General features: G+C 33.5%; 3 protein-coding genes across 3 annotated transcripts; 1 reads left to right on the top strand and 2 right to left on the bottom strand.

Annotated features, from left to right (window-relative positions):
* Nucleotides 1–536: 536 nt before the first annotated feature.
* Nucleotides 537–4061, bottom strand: LOC123920443 (protein HOMOLOG OF MAMMALIAN LYST-INTERACTING PROTEIN 5). Its single transcript, XM_045972697.1, has 6 exons — nucleotides 3822–4061; nucleotides 3604–3704; nucleotides 2313–2422; nucleotides 2073–2148; nucleotides 1777–1917; nucleotides 537–1667 (listed from the first exon to the last, which is right to left on the bottom strand). The coding sequence occupies exons 1-6, from the start codon at nucleotides 3913–3915 to the stop codon at nucleotides 693–695; spliced, it is 1497 nt and encodes a 498-aa protein (XP_045828653.1). The 5' UTR covers nucleotides 3916–4061; the 3' UTR covers nucleotides 537–692.
* Nucleotides 4062–6988: 2927 nt separating this feature from the next.
* LOC123920442 (65-kDa microtubule-associated protein 1) lies at nucleotides 6989–11331 on the bottom strand. The gene is made up of 10 exons (XM_045972696.1): nucleotides 11048–11331; nucleotides 10064–10157; nucleotides 9769–9972; nucleotides 9417–9665; nucleotides 9085–9300; nucleotides 8729–8884; nucleotides 8339–8650; nucleotides 7928–8015; nucleotides 7646–7794; nucleotides 6989–7484 (listed from the first exon to the last, which is right to left on the bottom strand). The coding sequence occupies exons 2-10, from the start codon at nucleotides 10133–10135 to the stop codon at nucleotides 7182–7184; spliced, it is 1749 nt and encodes a 582-aa protein (XP_045828652.1). The 5' UTR covers nucleotides 10136–10157; nucleotides 11048–11331; the 3' UTR covers nucleotides 6989–7181.
* A 6293-nt stretch (nucleotides 11332–17624) lies between these two features.
* Nucleotides 17625–20746, top strand: LOC123920440 (phosphatidate cytidylyltransferase 1-like). The gene is made up of 12 exons (XM_045972695.1): nucleotides 17625–17773; nucleotides 18049–18198; nucleotides 18317–18570; nucleotides 18656–18807; nucleotides 18883–19024; nucleotides 19119–19275; nucleotides 19362–19409; nucleotides 19506–19592; nucleotides 19706–19834; nucleotides 19917–19973; nucleotides 20114–20197; nucleotides 20513–20746. The coding sequence occupies exons 2-12, from the start codon at nucleotides 18121–18123 to the stop codon at nucleotides 20600–20602; spliced, it is 1278 nt and encodes a 425-aa protein (XP_045828651.1). The 5' UTR covers nucleotides 17625–17773; nucleotides 18049–18120; the 3' UTR covers nucleotides 20603–20746.
* Nucleotides 20747–20831: the final 85 nt, after the last annotated feature.

Genomic DNA, 20831 nt, shown 5'->3' with positions numbered 1-20831 from the left:
AAAAAAAATCAAAATAGGTGACTAAGTTTTTCTGATATCATAGTTTCTAATATATTGATCAGATAGTTGTTCGTTTCTGGTTGCAGGGTCTTCATATGACTGCGAAGTGTACAAGTGTTCATGGAAAAGTTAGATAAAAGATGTTCTGAAAAAGTTAAATGCAGAAGCTAATTCCAACTAATGTATTATTATTATTTATTTAAAAGACTCATTTGAAAGATCATTATAACTTTTAGTATCATTCTGCAAGTGTTTGTTCCAGCTGTGAAAAATATAACCATCCTTAACAGCATTGTAGTTATAATCGCAAACGGATTGGTCTATAGTTTGTGCCAAACCAAATTGCACTAATCTCTGAATGGGGAGCTTCTTAAGCAAGAAGTTGTATTCAGTACCATGGAATGTTACTGCTGAGATTAAGATTCCTCAAGGGTCAATAGATAATGAAAGTGCACCTAAATTGAGTTTGGAGAAAAGACCCATGTAAAATAAAAATAAAAAGAGAGACAACTCGAATTCATCAATCAGATATCATATGTCTCATAACCTCAAAGAAACCAATCTCAATAACATCTATATTAATGAGAAAAAGACCCATGTTTATTGAATTTTTCACGCTATAATGCAGAAAGAATATCATATATTACAAAAAAAGACACCATGTATACCAGTACCAATTTTTACATAAAATCTTACTGGCCAACTGATGGATTTGTTAGCAACTCGAGTGATTTCTTCAAGTAGTCTACTGCAATTGAGACGTCGTCAAATGCCAGTGCCCCAACAGCAAATCTTGCAGCTTTGTGTGCCTCTGCTATTCTTTCAGGTGCTGGCTGGTAGCTACTGTCATACTGGTATGATTGAGTTGCTGGCTTGGGTTCTGAGGCAGTTCCATTTCTGCTGCTTGAACTGTTTTGGGCACTTGATGAATGGTTTGTAGTTAGAGGAGCTGACTGGGAAGAAAAAGAAGCATCAGGCCCTTGATAATAAGTGTGGTTTACTGGTACCGATGGTAGGCTGCTTTCTGTAAAACTTGGATAAGATTGAAAATGGGGAAGCGAATAAGGAGCTGGAGTTTCATGAGAAGGGTAATTTGGACCTAAATTCTGTGACTGATCTGGTGAGTATTGCTGGTGGTTATAGTGCTCAGAATAAGAACTGTCTGACCTGGCAGGTGGAGGATGAGGGTAATTTTGGGAAGGTGGAGGAGGTTGATAATCTTGGGAAGGTGGAGGAGGTTGATAATCCTGGGAAGGTGGGGGAGGATGGTACTCCTGGGAAGGTGCAGAAGAATGGTAATCGTGGGAAGGTGGAGGAGGATGATAATCTTGGGAAGGTGCAGAAGAATGGTAATCATGGGAAGGTGGTGGATGATGATAATCCTGGGAAGATGGAGGAGGATGGAAGTCTTGGGAAGGATAACCTCCGGGTGTATAAGAGTGAGATGATGGAGAAGCAGTTGAAGAATGCTTATTATCATCTACCCTATCATGAAACTGCAAAGATGGTGGAATGTTTGCAGAATTCTGATCATTGAGAGTATCATGGAACTTAGGTACAGGAGGAATGCTTGGCAGATTCTGGTAGTTGACAGGGTTATGATAACTATGTGTTGAATCGGATTCAGATCCAGCACTAGAAGCAGACGTTTCAGTAGTCCCAAGATCCTGCAGGAATAAACAGCTGAAAGTTAATTGTTTATATTTATTAATCTATCTATTTCTTTATATGCACTGATCAATCTCAGAGCACATCGGGTTGAGTTTGGAAACGTACATATCTATTACTAGGAGAACTCAATGGAAGTGAGAGGTCCTCATCACCAGCAGGCGGGCCAGCCATGGGCTTCCTTCCTTCTTTCAAAGCCTTTCTTATATCAGCTGCTTTCCATGCTGCATATTTCTGTTTCTGCTCCAGCTGCAAAACAAACACAAAGAAGTATTAAAAATACAATTACACAAAGGTATATTATTGCCCCAAGTTGTTGCCAAATGAGAAAGGCTAGCAAGAACCGTGCAAATGCAATTTAGACATGCTTAAAAAGGAAAGGTTCAATGCATCGAAGTACACACATCAGGCTGAACAGCTCCAAATTGGTTAAGAATCTCAAAAAATATGCTAGCAGCGTAAAATGTTTTTGCTGTGTTCCTGCAGAAGGTCAGCAATATATGTTAAAAATGATCGAAGATAAAATAAAAATTAATATCCAACAAAGTTATGTTATAACTTGTAGACATAACAAAAGAAAATGAACATTATAAGAATATAATGGTAATACATATATGCATTTTAAAAGAAGCAATTTAACATACAAATCAGCTCTTCCAGCACGATCTTGCTTGTCTGCTTTTCCAAACACATTCAAAGCAAATCCCTCAAGATATAGATTATCTTCAGGCCCAACCTGGGTTGTCTTCTTATCCTATAATAACGATAATACAAAGAAAGATAGTTTTATAAACATATCGAGGATTCAATTAAATAAAATTTTACACACATAACCAATCAAATTATGTCAGCCACTGAAGTTAGATATTTGTATAATGGAGGATCCAATCAAACTATACTTGCCACCTCAGCATTCAACGACCACGTAAACACGTTTTAACAAAACTGGATAAGAAAGGGTAATGGTGCACACATTTTATGACTTAAAGGACCAATTTGATACAAAATAATACTTAAAGGACTAACTTGTTATAAACATCTAACTTAAAAGATCGCAAGATGTATTTAGCCTAAAGAAAAGTACAAGTTGTCATGTAAACATGTCACATTATTATCATCCAAATTCAAGCAAGAGGCAAATTCACTACAGCGAACAAATTACACGGTCACTGCAATTAGAAAATTGTAGGATCTGAATTCCTTGAAGTCAGGCATTCATGCAGTACCGAGACAAGCCCATTGGCTGAAAATCAGACAGCTCATATTTCAAGCTTATCAGATTCACCTAGCTTAAAATGAGTCGCCCAATCTTCATTCAAAAGTTCCAATTTAGTAACAGCATGAATGTACGATTTTCCTGAGAAACGCCGCAGTCAGCTATCACTATAGTCTATAGTCAGTGATCTAGCTGTTGATCAAGATCATATTGAAATTCCAAGTTATTGATTTGTCAATACATGATGTGAATTACTCGATCTCTATATACAGGCATAGATGGACTGACTACACTGACCATAGGAAACTTTGATTGCATGGTCTTACATGAAATTAGGATCATAAATCAGAAGATCAGACATCCAATGAATACAACTCATCTGATTTTCATTGAACATTCAACAACAAGAAATCTAAGTGCATGTTTGGTATCGCGTTGGGTTTGCCAGAATCACTCAGCCAGAGTAATTTTTCAAAGGCTACAAAGTGTGTGTAGCTTCTGCAAAATTACATTGGTTGACCGTGATTCTGGCAAGTCCACGGTGATTGCACTCAGTCCATTCAGTCACTTCAATTTAACACATGGAAACTAGCTTCTTCTTTTCAATTTTCAACTTTCAATTACATGCAAACTAGCTTTTTATTTTAGTTAATCTTGATTATCAGCAATTAAGAATAATTAACATAGTGAATTAAAGTTTGCTTAATTAAATTAAGAACCTTTTCGAGCTGTTTCATGAGAGACACAAGAAGAGCATTAGTGGTCTTAGTGCGATCACTTTGTGGAATCTTCAATCCTCTTTCCATCGCATATAATCGACCTAAATTAACCAAATAAAATCGATGATTATAAATATAATTAGGTTATTTCGATTTGAGAATTCATAAAGCAATAATCAAAAATAGGAATTGATCTAAAAGATAAGAGATAATCATACAGTAGTAAGCGACGAGAGGTTCGTGTTTCTGTAATTCATCAGCGCGTTGAAGGTATGGTAGCAAAAGCTTCGCGGGTTCGTTATCGTTCGCCATAGCCAATTCTGAGAGAGAAACTTCAGAGTGATGCGGAAGAAACGTCGTCGTTCGTTCGCTTGTGCCTTGCAGAGGAAAAAAGCTTCTGATTTCGGTAAATAAGCTGACGTTGGTTTATTACTTACTCCTCACCCTAAAATTAAATTAACAAATCTCAAGGTTAATTACTCCTTTTTAGATTGTCTTTGGTTTTTTAATTTTACATTCTTAATTAGTAATCTTGGTCAAAAACAAAATTAATACAACACTTCACTAAAAGATCTTTTTTATGGTTTTATAAAAAGGAAAATGTTAAGTTGTGCCCTAAAAATACATGTTAAGCAGATAAATATGGAAATATTTTCTTGAAAATTGTGTATTCAACTTCTTAAACATTAAATATCTTATAACATTAAATGCTAAATTTATATATTTAGTTATCTTATTATGTGCCCTAGGGGCACATTTTTATATCACAATTGGGCTATCAAAAAATCATCTTGTAGAGACCTTATCTGTGACTCGACCGGCAAATTCATTAAAGGTTTTTATTGCAATCTAGGAGGTAGTAATGTCATTTATGCTGAAATTGGCACTTCTCCTTGGCATCAAATTTGCTCGCAATATGGAGTTAACTCAAGTTATCTTCGAAACTGATTCTCTGTTTGTAACAATAACTATCATTAGAAGATCGAAATCTATTTCTTACCTCAAACCTCTCCTTGAAGAGGTTCTAAATCTTCTTAACCTACCAGATTGGAAGACCTCGGTTTTTCATTGTTTCCGTGAAGGAAATTATTGTGCATATATCTTTGGCTTGTGAGGGTCACAATGGACAAATTTTCGTTGTTTCTTTCAATTCTATCAGGTCTTTACCATAAATTCTCCTCAAGAATGATTGTAATGGTCCTTCGTTTGCTCGCTTAGTACGTTGATACATAGCCTTCTCTAAACAAATATATATATATATGAAAAATTACACTAACCTCTCTGCCCCTCTAGTTTTTAAATTGACACAAACCTCTCCCTATTTGTTTCTCTGAGTGACGCAAACTACAGCGTTAACATCGTCAATATCTGTTAAGATATAGTAACAATGATAAACTTCGTGCGTAATCTATAGAAAATTATGAGTTTTCCATAACCAATACATGCCATTTTCAGTTTTAAGCATGTGGTGAGTACTCATTTCAACAATAACTTATCCTCTTGCAGTAGCTAGTTGAATAAAACAAAAAAAATGCATGAGAAGAAACTTTAACACTCTCACTTTCAAAGAGGTGAGAAGTGGTGCTGAGAAATAAAATAGACAGGGCAGTGTTTTCTCTTAAACGGATGTCTAAAGGTGTGAAATTTAGGGGAGATGAGTGTTTATTAAAAATGAAAGTAGGGGTCAGCATGAACCCGTGACCCGACTCGAAACTGATGTAACCGACAACACATTGAAGCATTCGGTTGGGTGCGGATTAGGTCTCGGGTCAACAAATTGTGAAAAACCGGGCATGAACGGTTGCATACGAGTGAGTGCGGATCTCTAAAATTCTATCTCTCCATAACTGAAACCGACCGAACAACCATTAGATGCAAATTAATTTTTTTCCTTCTCTCCCTCTCAATCTACGTATACTCTTCTCTTTGTTATTTTTATCCATCTTTGATATAAGATAAAAATGTTATATTTTACAAAACTTATAATTAATAATATGGTGATGAAGAAGGTGAGAAAAAAATATTCTAATATATATATATTCTAGATCTATTTTAATTTTTACGTCTCTTCTACTTGATATTTTATTGTCTTTAGATCTACATATTGAAAGAAAGTAACTGCATCTAACCCTCTTTATTTTTTAATTTACTTCGTCTATCTTTTGTTGCATTGTGTAGAGGTATTAAACTATTCGAAAATTAAGAATTTTTGGAGAATGGAGGAGTTTTAGATGTAAACAAAATCTAACCCGTAATAACAGACCCGTTCAATCCGCCACCCATATGACCCAACCCCAACAAACCGAAGATATAGACGGTCGGAATTGGGTCCAAATTAAATGGTTGCGATTTTTATCGATTTAGTGATTTTCGGCCCGAACCCGACCGATGCTCGGGCCTAAATGAAAGAGGTTTGAATGGCATTTAAACAAATCTCGGAGGAGGTGAGTATAATTTTCCCTAAAATTTATTTAGGCCAACACTTTAGTATCTAACTTACATTTGGATAATAATGGATATAGTGGGTGAAAGTCTAATACTTGAGAAGTCTTGGTAGGTGAATTCCCAGGTTAGGTGAATCCCTATAGGTTTATTTTATTATATGCTCTTCAATGACTCATCGGTGAACTTTGGAAGAGTCCTTATTGAGATGGACTGCAAAGTACTAGTTATAGATCATCCACATTGCATGAGCATTCATTGAATTAGGAGCCATTATTGAAAGTGTAAGAGTGCTCCTAATTGCACCTCAAACCCTTTAATGATATTTTTTTATAATAAAAAAAATTAAACTTAGTACTGCAGGATTTACAACACTCATTCAATCTGCACACCAACTACTTATGCTAGTAATTCACAACCTAATAAGTTTGTTCATATTTAACACAAGCAAGCCAATTCTATCAATCTTCAGTCTGTAATGCATCTTTGATTATTAATGAAATGTCATGATTTTCTTGCTTCTAGTAAAAGAAAAGGAGAATGCATTCCATTCCACAACATGACCTAAACATTTACAGTGTTTACCAATTTACCAAGGACATGCTGACTTCTTAGGAACATCACAAGGAGATATTATACTACTACAGCAATTCATATTTGACCTCATAAAGTGCTGCTATCAAAGATTGACCTAATTTGTAAGAATGACTCATGTCTCACAAATCACAATAACATAGATTCAAACTACTATCCATACGAGGACCACATCATCAGTAAGCACTACGTAACTACATATTTGGCCCTTAAAGCTGAGCGTCCTAACATACCTAAACTTTTAAGTTCTAAGAAACAGGGAAGTGTAATAAAACCAGTGTGTGGTCACAAAGCCAATTAATAGAAGCTAAGATTTTGAACAAGAGAAAAAGACAACTAGCACCGTATATTTTTATACTAAAGGGCTTCAATGGAATAAGCCAACATGTATTAGTAAACCTCCAAATGGAAAATATACCATACACAACTCAGAACAGTTCCTCTCTAATTACTTGTCACTCACATATTATATTCCTAAAGCAATAACTACTAACATGACAAAGCTACAAAGATGAACTATGAGGTTGGATATGAAGCTCTCATTAGGGTGATGCTGGGATGGGTTCGGTCCCAGATACGTGGGATGCAGCATCTTCTTTTGATATAGCCACATAATTCACAGGAGCAACTGGTCTAGTGTTATCCCTTTTTCCATCTTTTGCTATGGACCTGCTTCCATTTTGATGAGCATTAAGTGATAGCCGTCGGTTAGGAGTACCGTTGGCTCCATTAGCACGAGGGCCACCTACCTTCTTAGCAGCACTAACTGGCCTAGCAGGGCTGGGTCTTGAACCAAAGGGGGCTTCCGGTTCTGTGCTCTGTTGCTCCTGAAATTTCTTCTGGTCCTATAGTGTGCAAACCACAGGTTATACCAGTCAGTAAAACTGTGTAGTAAACAGAAATAGACTAAGCCAACAGTTTAATTTTGCTAGTGATCTTATTATTAGAAAATGCTCTGGTTAATCTGAAAATCAATCATCCTAATCATCACATTAGTGAAACTTACCCTCATTCTTCGTTTTTCTTCTTCCCGTTCATGCCTAAGCATGGCATATTCATCTAACATGGCTAAAAGAGGAACACCATCATATGTGAATGACATATCATGAGTCTCTTCCCATGCACGTGTTTTAGCAACCAATGTATCAACCAAAGCTGCATTTTCACCAAAAGAAAAAAAGTTAATTCTTCCAATAATATAGCAACTTTTTGGTTACTTAATATAGACAGCAAATATAATTATTAATAACAGTATCTGACGGTGGTTGTGGTTTCATTCCATACATACCGGGAATTTTATTTACCAGTATCCGAGCTTTCTCTGCTCGTTTGAGGTTTAAGTGTGCACCTCTGCTTGCATTATACCTGTTCTCATCCTGTTTTTCATTGTTGTGTAAGAAGACAGAATTATTATAAATCCAAAATTGGGAAACTTATGGAACCATTTAATGCAATTATCAAACTTGCAGTAAAGCTAAAACTTGGGAATTCTGGAAACAGGGCAGGACACTATCAAATAGCAAATCACTGATACTGATAGGTTATAGAAGAAAGGCAAATTCAAATTGACTCAGTTCAAAGGGTGTTACAACTTTTGCTAACATGATAGTGAATGTCTTGATTCACTTCTCTCACCAAAACTGTGCACAAAGAACCACACAAACCCACAGAAAAAATGCATAAGGGAGATTATAATTACCCGATTGTAGTCCTCAAGCCAACTCTCTTCTTCACATGCTGACATCCATTTCTCAACCTTGTCCAATATATCTTTCCGGCTTAATGCTTCTTCTTTTGCTTTTCCTATTTGATTGTCCATGTCAGCGAGTAATTCAGTCGGTTCAATATCTCCAGAATCAATCAATGCCATAATCTTCTCTCTTGCAGCCTCCGGATCTATTTCTATATGAGCATGGGCAAATATCTCTTCGAGTTCTGCTTGCTTCTTGAAAGCAATTTCCTTCATCCTGCTTGCTTTAAGCTGGTCCAGTCTCTCAACTTCAACCTCAGCCTCCATAAAAAGAACAAAAGAACCAGTTAGCTTAATATTTGGACCTCAGACTTTAAACTTTCAGAAGGTCTTTAGTACCTGCTCAATCAGATCCAGAGCAAGGGCACCAGGAATAGTGACTTCATCAACAGAAGCTGAGATATTACAAGTAACATGGTCAAACAGTTTCCTTTCCTCTGGAGGAGTATCCATTAGATTCCACAGATCAATTAACTGAGAAGCCAATTCTTGGAGCTGCAAGGTTTGTATTTACAGGTTGAAGTGAAAAAAAAATTATACCATAGATATCATAAAAGCCAATCAGAAATGAATAAAAAATATTAAAGGTAAATTCAGTTCCAAGTATGAACTGAGTGATAAATATGAATATTTTTTGTGAGACAAAACCAAAATATGCAAAAATTACAAATAATTGAAAGCATATAGTTAACGACCTTGTGCAGCCTCTGCTTTTTATCTTCTTTCAGTGTCAAGACTGTGTTGGCAAGCCTAGCTAGGGTTTCATTGCTTATGCTTTTGGATTGACCACCAGTAGAATCATTCAGGCTTGGATGAACCTCAGTTACGGTACTGAAGAAGTCCATACCAAGGACAGCACATAGATCATGCACAGTACTCACAAATTCAAAAACCTTTTGCAACCTGTCACTCTGCCAAACAAAGTAATGCAATAAAACTATAAATGCGTTGCTTAGTGAATGAAATCAAATGGAGTTTCCAAATCTGCGACTAACTATAATAATATTGGACACGTCAACCAAATTACCTTTTCCTTTTGAAGTTCTTGAAGCTCAGATTGATATTCCTCAAACTTCTTTAGAGTCAGGTCAGACTCATCAACTACAGGTACATCATTAACGTTCGAGCTTCCAGTTATCTCTCCACATATTTTTTGGATCTGTGACTGTACATCTGCGAAGTCCTTTATTCTTTCTTCCTTTTGTTGCCATAACTGTTCAAGTGCTGGTGCTATAGCTGCAAGCTGTTCCTTGATAGTTCCAGAAGTATTATCAGGCTGCAAAAAAATAAAAGATATGCATCATAAAGCTATATATGCAGTTATTGACTTATTGTATTGTGTGCTTCTGACAAAAGGGCAAAGCTAAGTAGTTACGAACAATTCCGGCAAAGCTCTTTTCTCCAAGTGCCGATAGAAGAGTAGAAAGCTCAATCTTAGCATCAGACAAGGCTTGAAGTAGCTGTGCCCTCGACTTTGCAGCATGCTCAACCTTTCTCTTGTACACATCCAAACACTCCTGCTCTAACTGAAGAAGCATTTTGTCTCGTTCCTCGTCGCTTTCACCAACCTCATCCCATATTTCCTTACAACGAATAAATATAACATAACCTTATTAATCTATAGGTCATGTGCATATAAAGTCGCAGAGATGAATAACTGATGAATGAAGTTACCTGCAGCTTCTTCAACAAGGAACCACATGTGTTATCTCCAATAAGCGGGTTTTGAGCTTCAGTTACAGCCATTGAATTTCCAGAGCAACCTAACCTGCACCTCCCCACAGAAAAAACAACATGAAATTCCTTTCTCCATCAACCAAACAGATTAAAAAATCTCTTATGTGAAGATCAAATAGAAAAAAAGAAGCAGCCATCTAAAAACTTGTCTTTATACCAGAAACAAAGGTTCATATAACAAAATTATAAAACAAAATAAAAGACAAAAAGCAAAAGAGGGTAAAAAATTGGTACTACACCTTATTTTAGGGTAAGAAAAATTGCGACCATGACTAGTCTAAAACTACGGAAACACAATTAAACAACAGAATGATTAAACAAACCAGAAAACAGTACACAATGTGAATCAAGAATCAAGTAAACCATAGTGAAAGAAAACTCAAAATTCAATGTGAACTCAAACATTGAACTCCATTGCTCCAAATTATCCATCTCAGCAACTAAAACTAAAATATTCAAATAAAGATCTTCGAAAATCAAGCCAAAAAAATCAAAATTATCACTACAATTTTATAGTGTAAATACGGTTAAGAATCATTGCATTCCATGAGTTACATCTAAAAATCAAATCAAGCTCAACTCAACATACATAACAAAAATTCAATACACAACTACGCTAATCAAAGAATCACAACGAACAAAACAAAACGATTTCACAAATCAAAAACTAAAACTAAATTAATTCATTCACGAGTAACAAGTAAGCAAGAAGATTACATTACAATCACGATTAAAGAAAGAAAATACAAGAAATACAAGAAATGAAGCTAAATGGAAGTTGAAAGAACTGAACGGAAAGTGAAGATGTAAGTTGAGATTTGAGAAAACGTGCATTGAGAGAGGAATGAAGAAGAAGTAGATCTTAGAAGTATGAGTATAGATCAGAGGAAGAAGATGAAGATTGTTAGAGAAAATGCTTACCGGTTGAAGGTGAGTTAGGGTTTTGTTGTTTTCAGATCTGAAAAGAGAGTGTGTTTGGGTTCTGTGAGTAAAAGAGTGTGAAAATGTGACTATGAGAGTGTGAATGTGAGTGTGAGTGAGAGAGTATATAATAATGGTGGTAAGTGATGATGATAGATTAGTAGAATAGATTATAGATTATAGATTAGTAGATAATTAGAAATAGAAAGAGGTGAAGTGAAGAAGAGAAAAACAGAGAGCGTATGGTGCGGGAAAATACTTAACAAAAATGGAATGGACCCACAAACACATGATGATGAATCGACGATGGATGATTTTATTTATTTGGTTAATTGCCGTCACTCTTTTATCTTATTTACAGATATGAGTATGACACTGTGCATTTCATCACTGATCTCTCCTACTTGTAATCAGCACCACCAATTTCTTACCAAACAAATACTATAAAAAAAAAAATATTATCCGAAAATATAGCATGCAAAATATAATACTATGTATATGTAAGTTCAGTCAAAGTGAGTTTTATTATTATGCCATAAATAATAGTTTTATTATATACTACCATAAATTTAAGAGCAATAAATCCAGTGACTGTTTTTGTCAAAAATCAAAATCAAAATCTAGGGACGAAATTATTATTAATTTCTCTATAACGAAATTACTTTTTTTGGAATACAAAAAAAAAAAACATTACTTTTTTTTTGTACCTAACCATTGTAAATATTTTTACTACACCATGTGCCGGTCTGACCACAATGTTCTATACATACAAGTTTTTTTTTTTTATGTAGGATGAGTACAAATATTGAAATATAATATTTCCCTTTTTAAAAAAGATATAATAAGATCACGCATTATGTCTTGTGTCAATACTTAATAATTTATTTACTTTACTATAAAAAAAATTATTTACTTTTAAATAATAATATTAGTGTTATAATTAATTTTTTTATGATGAAAACTAAAATAAAATTATTGACCTCTTTAGCATTTTTTAAAGAAGCGAAATGAATATATATTAAAAAAGAAAGTTAAACGCAAAATGTATCTAACTAAGAAATTTTACACAAAAATAAAGAAGACGAAAAATGATTCAAAGCTAAACAAAATCATGAGAAAGCCTAGATAAGCACAACCACAAATAAAATTGAATTGGTGGGCACACACATACATGATGAAAAAGTAAAAATAAACTAATTTAGTTACATCATCACTTAGTATTATTAACCCATCATTTTATCTTTAAATTTTTTAAATTTATGTGTGTGAGCCCAATATATGTCATTTAATATTGTGACTAGGTAAGTGTTGCTCCAAAATCATATTCTAACCCTTAAATGTGCTAAAGAGTTAGACGACTACAAATTCAAACCATAATTAAAGTCATATTTATACGTTTTCAATACCAACAATAAACAATTTTCACCATGGCTGAGACTTGAGACAGAGTGTAAAAGGGGCAACGTTGTAATAAAACAAAAAGACGAGGGGGATTTGCATGTACGTAGGATAACTTAGGTGACAAATGGAAAAAATTTCCTTGTGTTCAAAATGTTACTGTAACAAATAGTATCAATTATTTAAGAGAAATATTATAATAATAAATAAACTAAAGGAAAAGAATATGAAAGGAAGACCAGATATGGGGCAAAGACAAAGGTCATGGTCAGGAGTTGGGTGGGTGTCATAGCGAATCAAACACGTTCGTATCCAAATGAGTAATGACTCCATCCTTTGATGCCACCTATATTTTTGTCTCTAAGTATGTCATGATAATTAAGCTTTTGCAATGTTCAACCTTTTGCAATATCAGCCATGTTTAATTCTAGTTACCTTTATAAAAAAATTTCAACCTAAAGTTTTAGTGGAACAATTCTAGTAATTTGAAGTTCCTTGAGAGATAAATAATTAATTGGTTCCTTTGCATTCTTCTTAACAATTTATTTTTAAGTTGAATTTATTCTAACAATGGATAGGTCACCATTACTCATAAAAGCTTGAACAAACTAACGAGTGGATACATCCTAGCTAGAGGCACACTAGATCAGGGTCAAGCGTCTTATAATGAGGGGAATGAATTGTCTACAATGACATGACCGTATATATACAATGAAATCACAGTGATTCAAAAAAAATAGAGAAAGAAAAAAGTTGAAGAGAGATGAGTTTTAATGGCTCATATTGAAATTGGAGAATATCTAGTGGAATTTTCATGGGATGGAATCATTCTCTTATAATGACTATCGAATCTATGAAGAAATTTAAGCTTCTAATTAATTACATATGTATAAAGAGATATAGTTGTTCAAATGAATGTTGATCAGAACTTAAAACTTTAATTGTATTCTTTCATTAGTAATTAGTAAAGCCTAATTCATGATTTAGGTTTAAATATGCACTATTTTATTTATTTATTTATCTCTAAAATCAAGTGTTCACTAACAACAGCTCACCCACTTTCAATTTCAAGTAAAGATCTCATGTTCCAATGGATCAAAATAATTTGTGTGTGGAAATTATATTTTAAATGGGAATTTAGATAAATTTATTTTGTTTGAATGGTAGAGAGCATACTAGTAATTATTTTGAGGTGCATAAAATTGTTTGTTTATGATGACAATCATGCCTGCCTATATATGGATTAGTTAAATCATCATCAATTCATCACGCTGCAGGGGCATGCTTTGTTAATAGAGTCATCATGTCAACAAACCAAAGTGCATGCATGCATATATATACTACAGTATATGCTTACATTTTAGTTAGGAAAACGTACAAATAATAACTACAGTAGATTTTATTTTATGAATTAACTAACCTCTTAATTGGTTAGCTAAATAATAAATTAAAGCTGTCCATCCTTTTAATGTCTCACGGGAAACCCCTTCATAATTCATTGGATCTGCCTTTCTTTTGGGTGCAAAGCCTTAATTTCTTTTTTATTCAGAGTAGTGATATACTCCATCCGTCCCAAATTATTAGGGAAAAAATGCCAAAATTCATTGGATTTGCCTTTCTTTTGGGAGTACTATATGTTGTGACAAAGTTTTTACCGCAGTTAATAATGATTAATCTGTCGAAGAATGGCCACACAAAGTGAATTATTTTTTTCTAACCAATTTTTTTTCATACACGTGAGTTAAACCGCTGACCACACACTTTGTTTCGAACTTATAATATACTGTAGGATTTTATTTACTATATATATCATCAAAAATAAAAAAAATTACCTTTGATTATTTTTTAAAAATGATAAAGAAAAATTGGTGTATTTAGTTCGTATTATAAATCAAACAACTGAAAAATATTTTAGGTGCACATCAATGGCAATTTGCTAGATGAATATAGACTGCTATACGAATTTCCACTACCCTACAAGTATATAAAAAGACTTGAGAACTCGTCAATTGAAGATGATCTTCACATATTTTACACGGATCATGAATTTATTGTTAAAAAAAGTTTTTTTTTCAACATACTTAATAAATTAAAAGATCAATTTTGAAATTTTACAACAAAAAAAACATTAAGAGCATCAACTATCGATATAATGACCTAATCACATTAATATAAAAAGAATTTAATTAGTTACACATAGACATAATAATGTCACAATGAATAACGAAAGGAGAAGAAATTTGACTTGAAGTCGATTCTTCGACCTTCTCCACCATTCAATACGAACATATCCATCATTCTATCCCTACTAGAAATTTGTTGTTTTTCTGCGGATTTTCATGCAGATTTGGGCAAAAAATCAATAGGAAACACGTTACTTGCGGAAGTTCCTGCACATTCGGGTTTCCAGCTAAAACCTACGTGTTTCCTGCGGTTTTTCGAATCCCCGACAAACTTTCCTGCGGAATTTGTATAGCTGACTCATCTCACGAGAAAATTGGTTAAATATCCAATACTGGAGCGTGAAGATCTCTTTAGTGGATAATCTGAAAGTATTTTTACTTCTTTACAGAAATAGTGTGTTCTTAGTTATTAAACCTATATACAAACATAGATTCTCACACAAGTTAGATACGTACAATTAAATCATCACTAAAATGACATGTTGTGCATTTTTTCCTAAACATATATGTACTCCTGTCTGCAAATTGATTGATATTCAAGATTCATATGCTAATTGACAAAATCAACAATGCAGGTAGGTTGGGCCATGGTACATGTGGCCTAAGGCAAAATAATAGTAATATATATCTCGAACTTCAGAATTTACATAGCTGCATTGACCAGCCATGCCAATTATGCACAATTTCTAAGGCAGTCACATGCATATATAGTATTTGTTTATATAAGTATCCAAGTATATAAACATCAAAATCAATTATTAATTTGCCAATCATCGTACATCTTGGCTAACATAAACGACGATTATTTATTAATATAACATTATTTCATGCATGCGGTTATATTTTATAGTATATATATGTACAATCTTTGCAAAGCCTCTCCTCATATGATACCTTTTTTCTAGTAGTATGACTATGATACATCTTTTCTTACTGATTAGTGATTACTGTTTGTTATCAACTTATATCTTTGCATCTGAAACATTTGGGTTTTGTCGGGCTTGATCTATTTTTTCTAATCTATTTTTTTATTTTTCTTTATCAGATTATAAGTACGAAATTCTATTTAACAATAATTATTCTCCGATGAAAAATTGTAGTACATATAAAGTTTATCAACCGAATTTTATCTGTATGTAAAAGTTAGAGATCGACCTCTAAACCAATCCATGCATTGTTGGTAATATAGGTTGTTTTTATTAAAAGAAAATTACTTTCAATTTGATTTTAAAAATTTCAATAAGTCACATAGACAATAATAAGATTTTTTTTTCTAAATAAACAATTATAAGTTGTATATTTTTATACAGTGGACGCCATGTGAATTTAACGGTGAAACTTTTTTGCACCATACTATATTTTTTTAAAAAATAGAAACATATTTTGTTTTGCCATACAATAATACCGCGTCCGTGAGCTTAATTCAACTAGCGGTGATTTCACATTATATGTATGGGTGAAAGTTTGAGCTTTAGACACTATTATTTTTTAGGATGAATTTCTTGTCACTAGACTTTGACAAAAAAGTACTCCTTAAGCCATAAAATTTAGTCTAATGATGAGAGATTTAAGGCGTATGCATGAAATCCTAAATTAAACAAAAATATATAATAATACTTCTCAGTTCGGGAGAAGCAAAACAAAATTAGGATTTGGCCTCTTATTATAAGAACCTCCAATAAAAATCAATATAAAAAGTTGTTACAATAATCAATTTGTAGTCTTACACCTATAGGGATAAAGAAATTTTGAAGAGAGTATTATAGTACTAATTAAACTTTTCTTAAAATTAAATTATACACATCTTCAATAATGAATTGGTAGGAAGAATCACAGTTCGATCTCTGCAACTGCGATCATCGAGATGATCGGAACCACTTGATGTCAAAACTAACCCTCGAACGAGATTATGCGGTCATGTGGGACACGGATGCTAGTGGTGAAGAAAAAAAATCAATAATGAATTGGTCTATAAGTGGTTAATGACTTGGTCTATTTAAGCATGTGGTCAGTAGAGGTGGGAATAAGCCCCTTTCAAAAAAAAAAAAAAAGAGGTGGGAATAAGCTAGGCCGAGCTAGGCTTTGCCAAGCCTAAGCCTGACTTGTCAAAAAATCGAAGGCCTATGACCTATCATAGGCTTATCTTTTAGGTATGAGCTAGCCTTTTGAAAGCCTAGTGTGGCCTGTTAGTCTGTTTAAAAGTTTATTTCACATGAACATATTTAAATAAATAATTATATTTATTTTTAAATATACTTTTGAACTAATAAACCAATGTCCTTTTGATATTTAACATGGCATTTTAGAGACTTTGACTATATATATCATCATATTTCAATTCTAGTTTATATTAATACAGTACATTTATATATATATATATGTGAAAAACTTTATATATATGTTAAAAATTAGTGTACATCAATCAATAAACTTAAACTACTAAAAAAGTTAATAAATTTATAATTTAATCAAAATATAAATTTTAAAATATAAATAATAATAGTAATAAAAAAATTATTCATATTAACTTAAATAGACCGACTTAGTAGGCTAAACGATTTTTTTAATGGTCTCTATTTAACTAAACATATTTAACTAAATAAGCTTATAAAAAAGTCTTGACCTACTCTATTTAAAGAAATAGGCTAGCCTGGCCTGAGCCTATGTAGGCTAGACCTTAAGGCCATGTAGGCCGGCATGGCCTATTCCCACCTCTAGTGGTCAGCGATTCATTTCCTGACTCATGTGTATAGAATTGTGTACTCCACAAGTTTTCTAACAGAGATTAGTCATTGCTAACGCTAGTAGAAATTTCCTATCAAAATCATGGTAACCAAATAAAAAAGAAAAAAGTATAGACATCAAAACAAAAGAGCAATTAAGTAGAAAAGGGTTATACTACTTTCTTATGAATATTAGAGTTTGAGTGAGGGGCCTTGATTGGTCAATGAAGACTTTCACGTATCTCTCGTAGTTAGTTAGTTGATGTTCTTTCTCTCTCACATATGTCTTGTCCTTGTATCAATGTTTTCTGTTATTCTCGTTTTGTTTTCCTCAAACATAGCAAATCCACATCCAATTACACAAACCTCATCTTCAACGTTCCTTCATCTTTTTTCTCTCATTTTCTATCTCTATTCTCCAAGTATGTCTACCATTTTGATGATATAGTTAATTAGATCCAATTTCGTTTTTAGCACATGCAACTTAATTATGGCTTAGGGGAAAATATGTAATGGTTAATTTTGTGTATTTGTAATGTACATTCAATTATATGTGCTTATAATTGTTTCATAACATTTTGCATCGATCAACCACACTAGCAGTATACATGAATGTGATAATTCAATATAATCATATATGTTCAGGAATTTTTTCTTGGAGATATAATATAATATATTTTTCCGTTTGATGTCTCAGGGGAGTTCTCAGTCTCCATGCATATATAATAGCTCCAAAATTATTTGAAAAATATATCACATCACTTCAACAATGAGAGATTCGAGTGCGGATAATAGTTGTAGTTCACCAAGAACGCCAAATCTTCGTCAAAGAAGACGTTCAAATGAGGTTCGTGCGGTACTTAACATGTATCATCGTGTGTTATTGAATCATATACCGAATATCTTAAGTGAAAATGTTAGTTATATCTTGGTCTTTTGTGATTCTGCGTTTTTATTTGTAACAGATTCCTCCTGAAATACTCAAATCAAACGGAACCATTTTACTCGTAAATGATAAATTTAAATACAAATCAATGTGGATTCGTGCATATTCTTCTCTATGGATGCTAGCATTTGTCTCACTTATCATATACATGGGTCATCTTTACATCTGGGCCATGATTGTTGTCATCCAAATATTTATGGCTAGTGAGCTCTTCAATCTATTGAGAAGAGCTAATCAAGATAAACGTCTCCCTAAGTTTAAGCTCTTGAATTGGTAAGCATGATATTGCAAATTTTGATTCAGTTCATGATGTTTTATTCACAAAAGATAAGATTCTGAATACAACATAATTGTCTAGGCATTTTTTCTTCACGGCGATGCTATATGTTTATGGCCGTATTCTCAGTCAACACCTTGTGAATACAGTGACATCGGAGAAAATTTTCTATAGGCTCGTCAGTAACCTCATCAAGTATCAGATGGTTATATGTTACTTCCTATATATTGCAGGTTAGTACTAGTGTCCGGCATTGCCCTATCGTATAATAAATTCGTTTGTTAGTAAAATTTCATGTATGATTTCAGGTTTCGTATGGTTTATTCTTTCATTAAAGAAAAGATACTACAAATATCAATTTGGCCAGTATGCATGGACACATATGATACTTATTGTCGTGTTTACGCAATCTGCATTCACGGTAGCTAATATATTTCAAGGAATTTTCTGGTAACATTACTTGTGATACATATTAATTTATTCTGTTACTGATAACTTCGTTATATTCTTCACGCTTTCATAACATGTTAACATTATTTTAAAGGTTTCTTTTCCCTGCGTTGCTTATTGCTATGAATGATGTTGCTGCGTATTTCTTTGGTTTCTTCTTTGGAAAAACACCTCTGATCAAATTATCTCCAAAGAAAACATGGGAAGGTTTTATTGGAGCATCTGTTGCAACTATGATCGCTGCATTTACGGTAACAAACTGGAAAGATAATTGATTTGATGATATCTTTGTGTTATTATTATTTCTCAAAAAGACGATTTCCGATTATTTGTGCAGTTCGCAAACTTTCTAGGTCGCTTCCAGTGGCTAACATGTCCAAGGAAGGTAAATTTTTTGATTGAGTTCAGTCACATAAGATTAAGAGAACATGTTTGATTTTGAGCTGTTGCTAATGTTGATCATTTGGTGTAATAATTTCAGGATTTATCAACAGGTTGGCTTGAGTGTGACCCTGACCCTATTTTTAAGCCAGAGTACATTCCAATGCCAGAATTTATTTCTCATTGGGTAAGTGCGGATTCTTTATGTTGACGTGAATGTGATTATCATTCATATTTTATGTTTATGATAGCTTTATGACTTCAAAGATTTTTTATTTTTCATTTTGCAACATTTCGTAGATACCTGAGAAAGAGATAGCGGTTTTGCCAGTACAATGGCATGCCTTATGGCTAGGACTATTTGCGTCTATCATAGCACCGTTCGGAGGATTTTTTGCTAGCGGTTTTAAGAGAGCTTTTAAAATCAAGGTATGTTCTTGATTGATCTTTATAGTAGGGTTTATTTTGCAACCATATGAAATGTAGCATTAATATCTTTCAATGAATCCAGGACTTTGGTGACAGTATACCTGGACATGGTGGATTCACTGACAGAATGGATTGCCAGGTTTGCACAAAAAATAATGCTTAGAACAAGCTCATAAAAAGAACCTTCAGTTTCTTGTTATGAGTATGACATGTGTAATAAAGTATACAATGTTTGGTGCTGCTGTTGTGTTTTATAATGTATTATGCATCTATTTTCAGATGGTGATGGCTGTTTTTGTTTACATTTATCATCAGTCATTTGTTGTCCAACATGACTATTCCATTGATGTGCTTTTGGACCAGGTGAGATTTTTGTTTAAGCAATTTATTGTATAGTTTTCAATCATGTGAAAATTTGAGGATTTTGTTTCCACCTCTTACTTTTCTAGTCCCAATGTTGCATAGGTATAGGTCAAACAGAAGGGTGTGTTTCACTCTCGACATTTCCCTAGAGACCAAACAATCAAATGTTTTGTCGTGACCTATAAAACACTAACACAGACACTGACACGTCGACAATAATACAGTAATAATTTAAAATGCACGAAACTGAATGTAAACTATATGTGTCGGTGCTACATAGGTCAGGAATAATTTTGTTTTATATTTATCGTGTAGATAATGCGGGATCTTGGTTTTGAGGAACAGCTAGCTCTTTACACAAAACTTGGGCAGATATTACAAGAAAGGCAATTAATGCATATATGACAACTTCACTATGTACATTCTATCAAGCATGCTTCAATTGGTGTTACAAATGGTGGAGATCGATAAAGAATATTTTTAAGGCCACTCTTTTTTAACTGCCGAGTATATTTAGTAGGCGAGTACAGAGATACAAAGATTCTTGAATATCACATTGCTTATTTCTCTTTTGGGATTAACATTTGAAGTGCATGTGTAACGAGAAATATATCGGTGTTTTTCAACGGATACA

Source organism: Trifolium pratense, linkage group LG4 (assembly GCF_020283565.1).
Source record: "Trifolium pratense cultivar HEN17-A07 linkage group LG4, ARS_RC_1.1, whole genome shotgun sequence".
NCBI lineage: Eukaryota > Viridiplantae > Streptophyta > Magnoliopsida > Fabales > Fabaceae > Trifolium > Trifolium pratense.
This window is presented reverse-complemented; position numbering and strand designations above follow the sequence as displayed.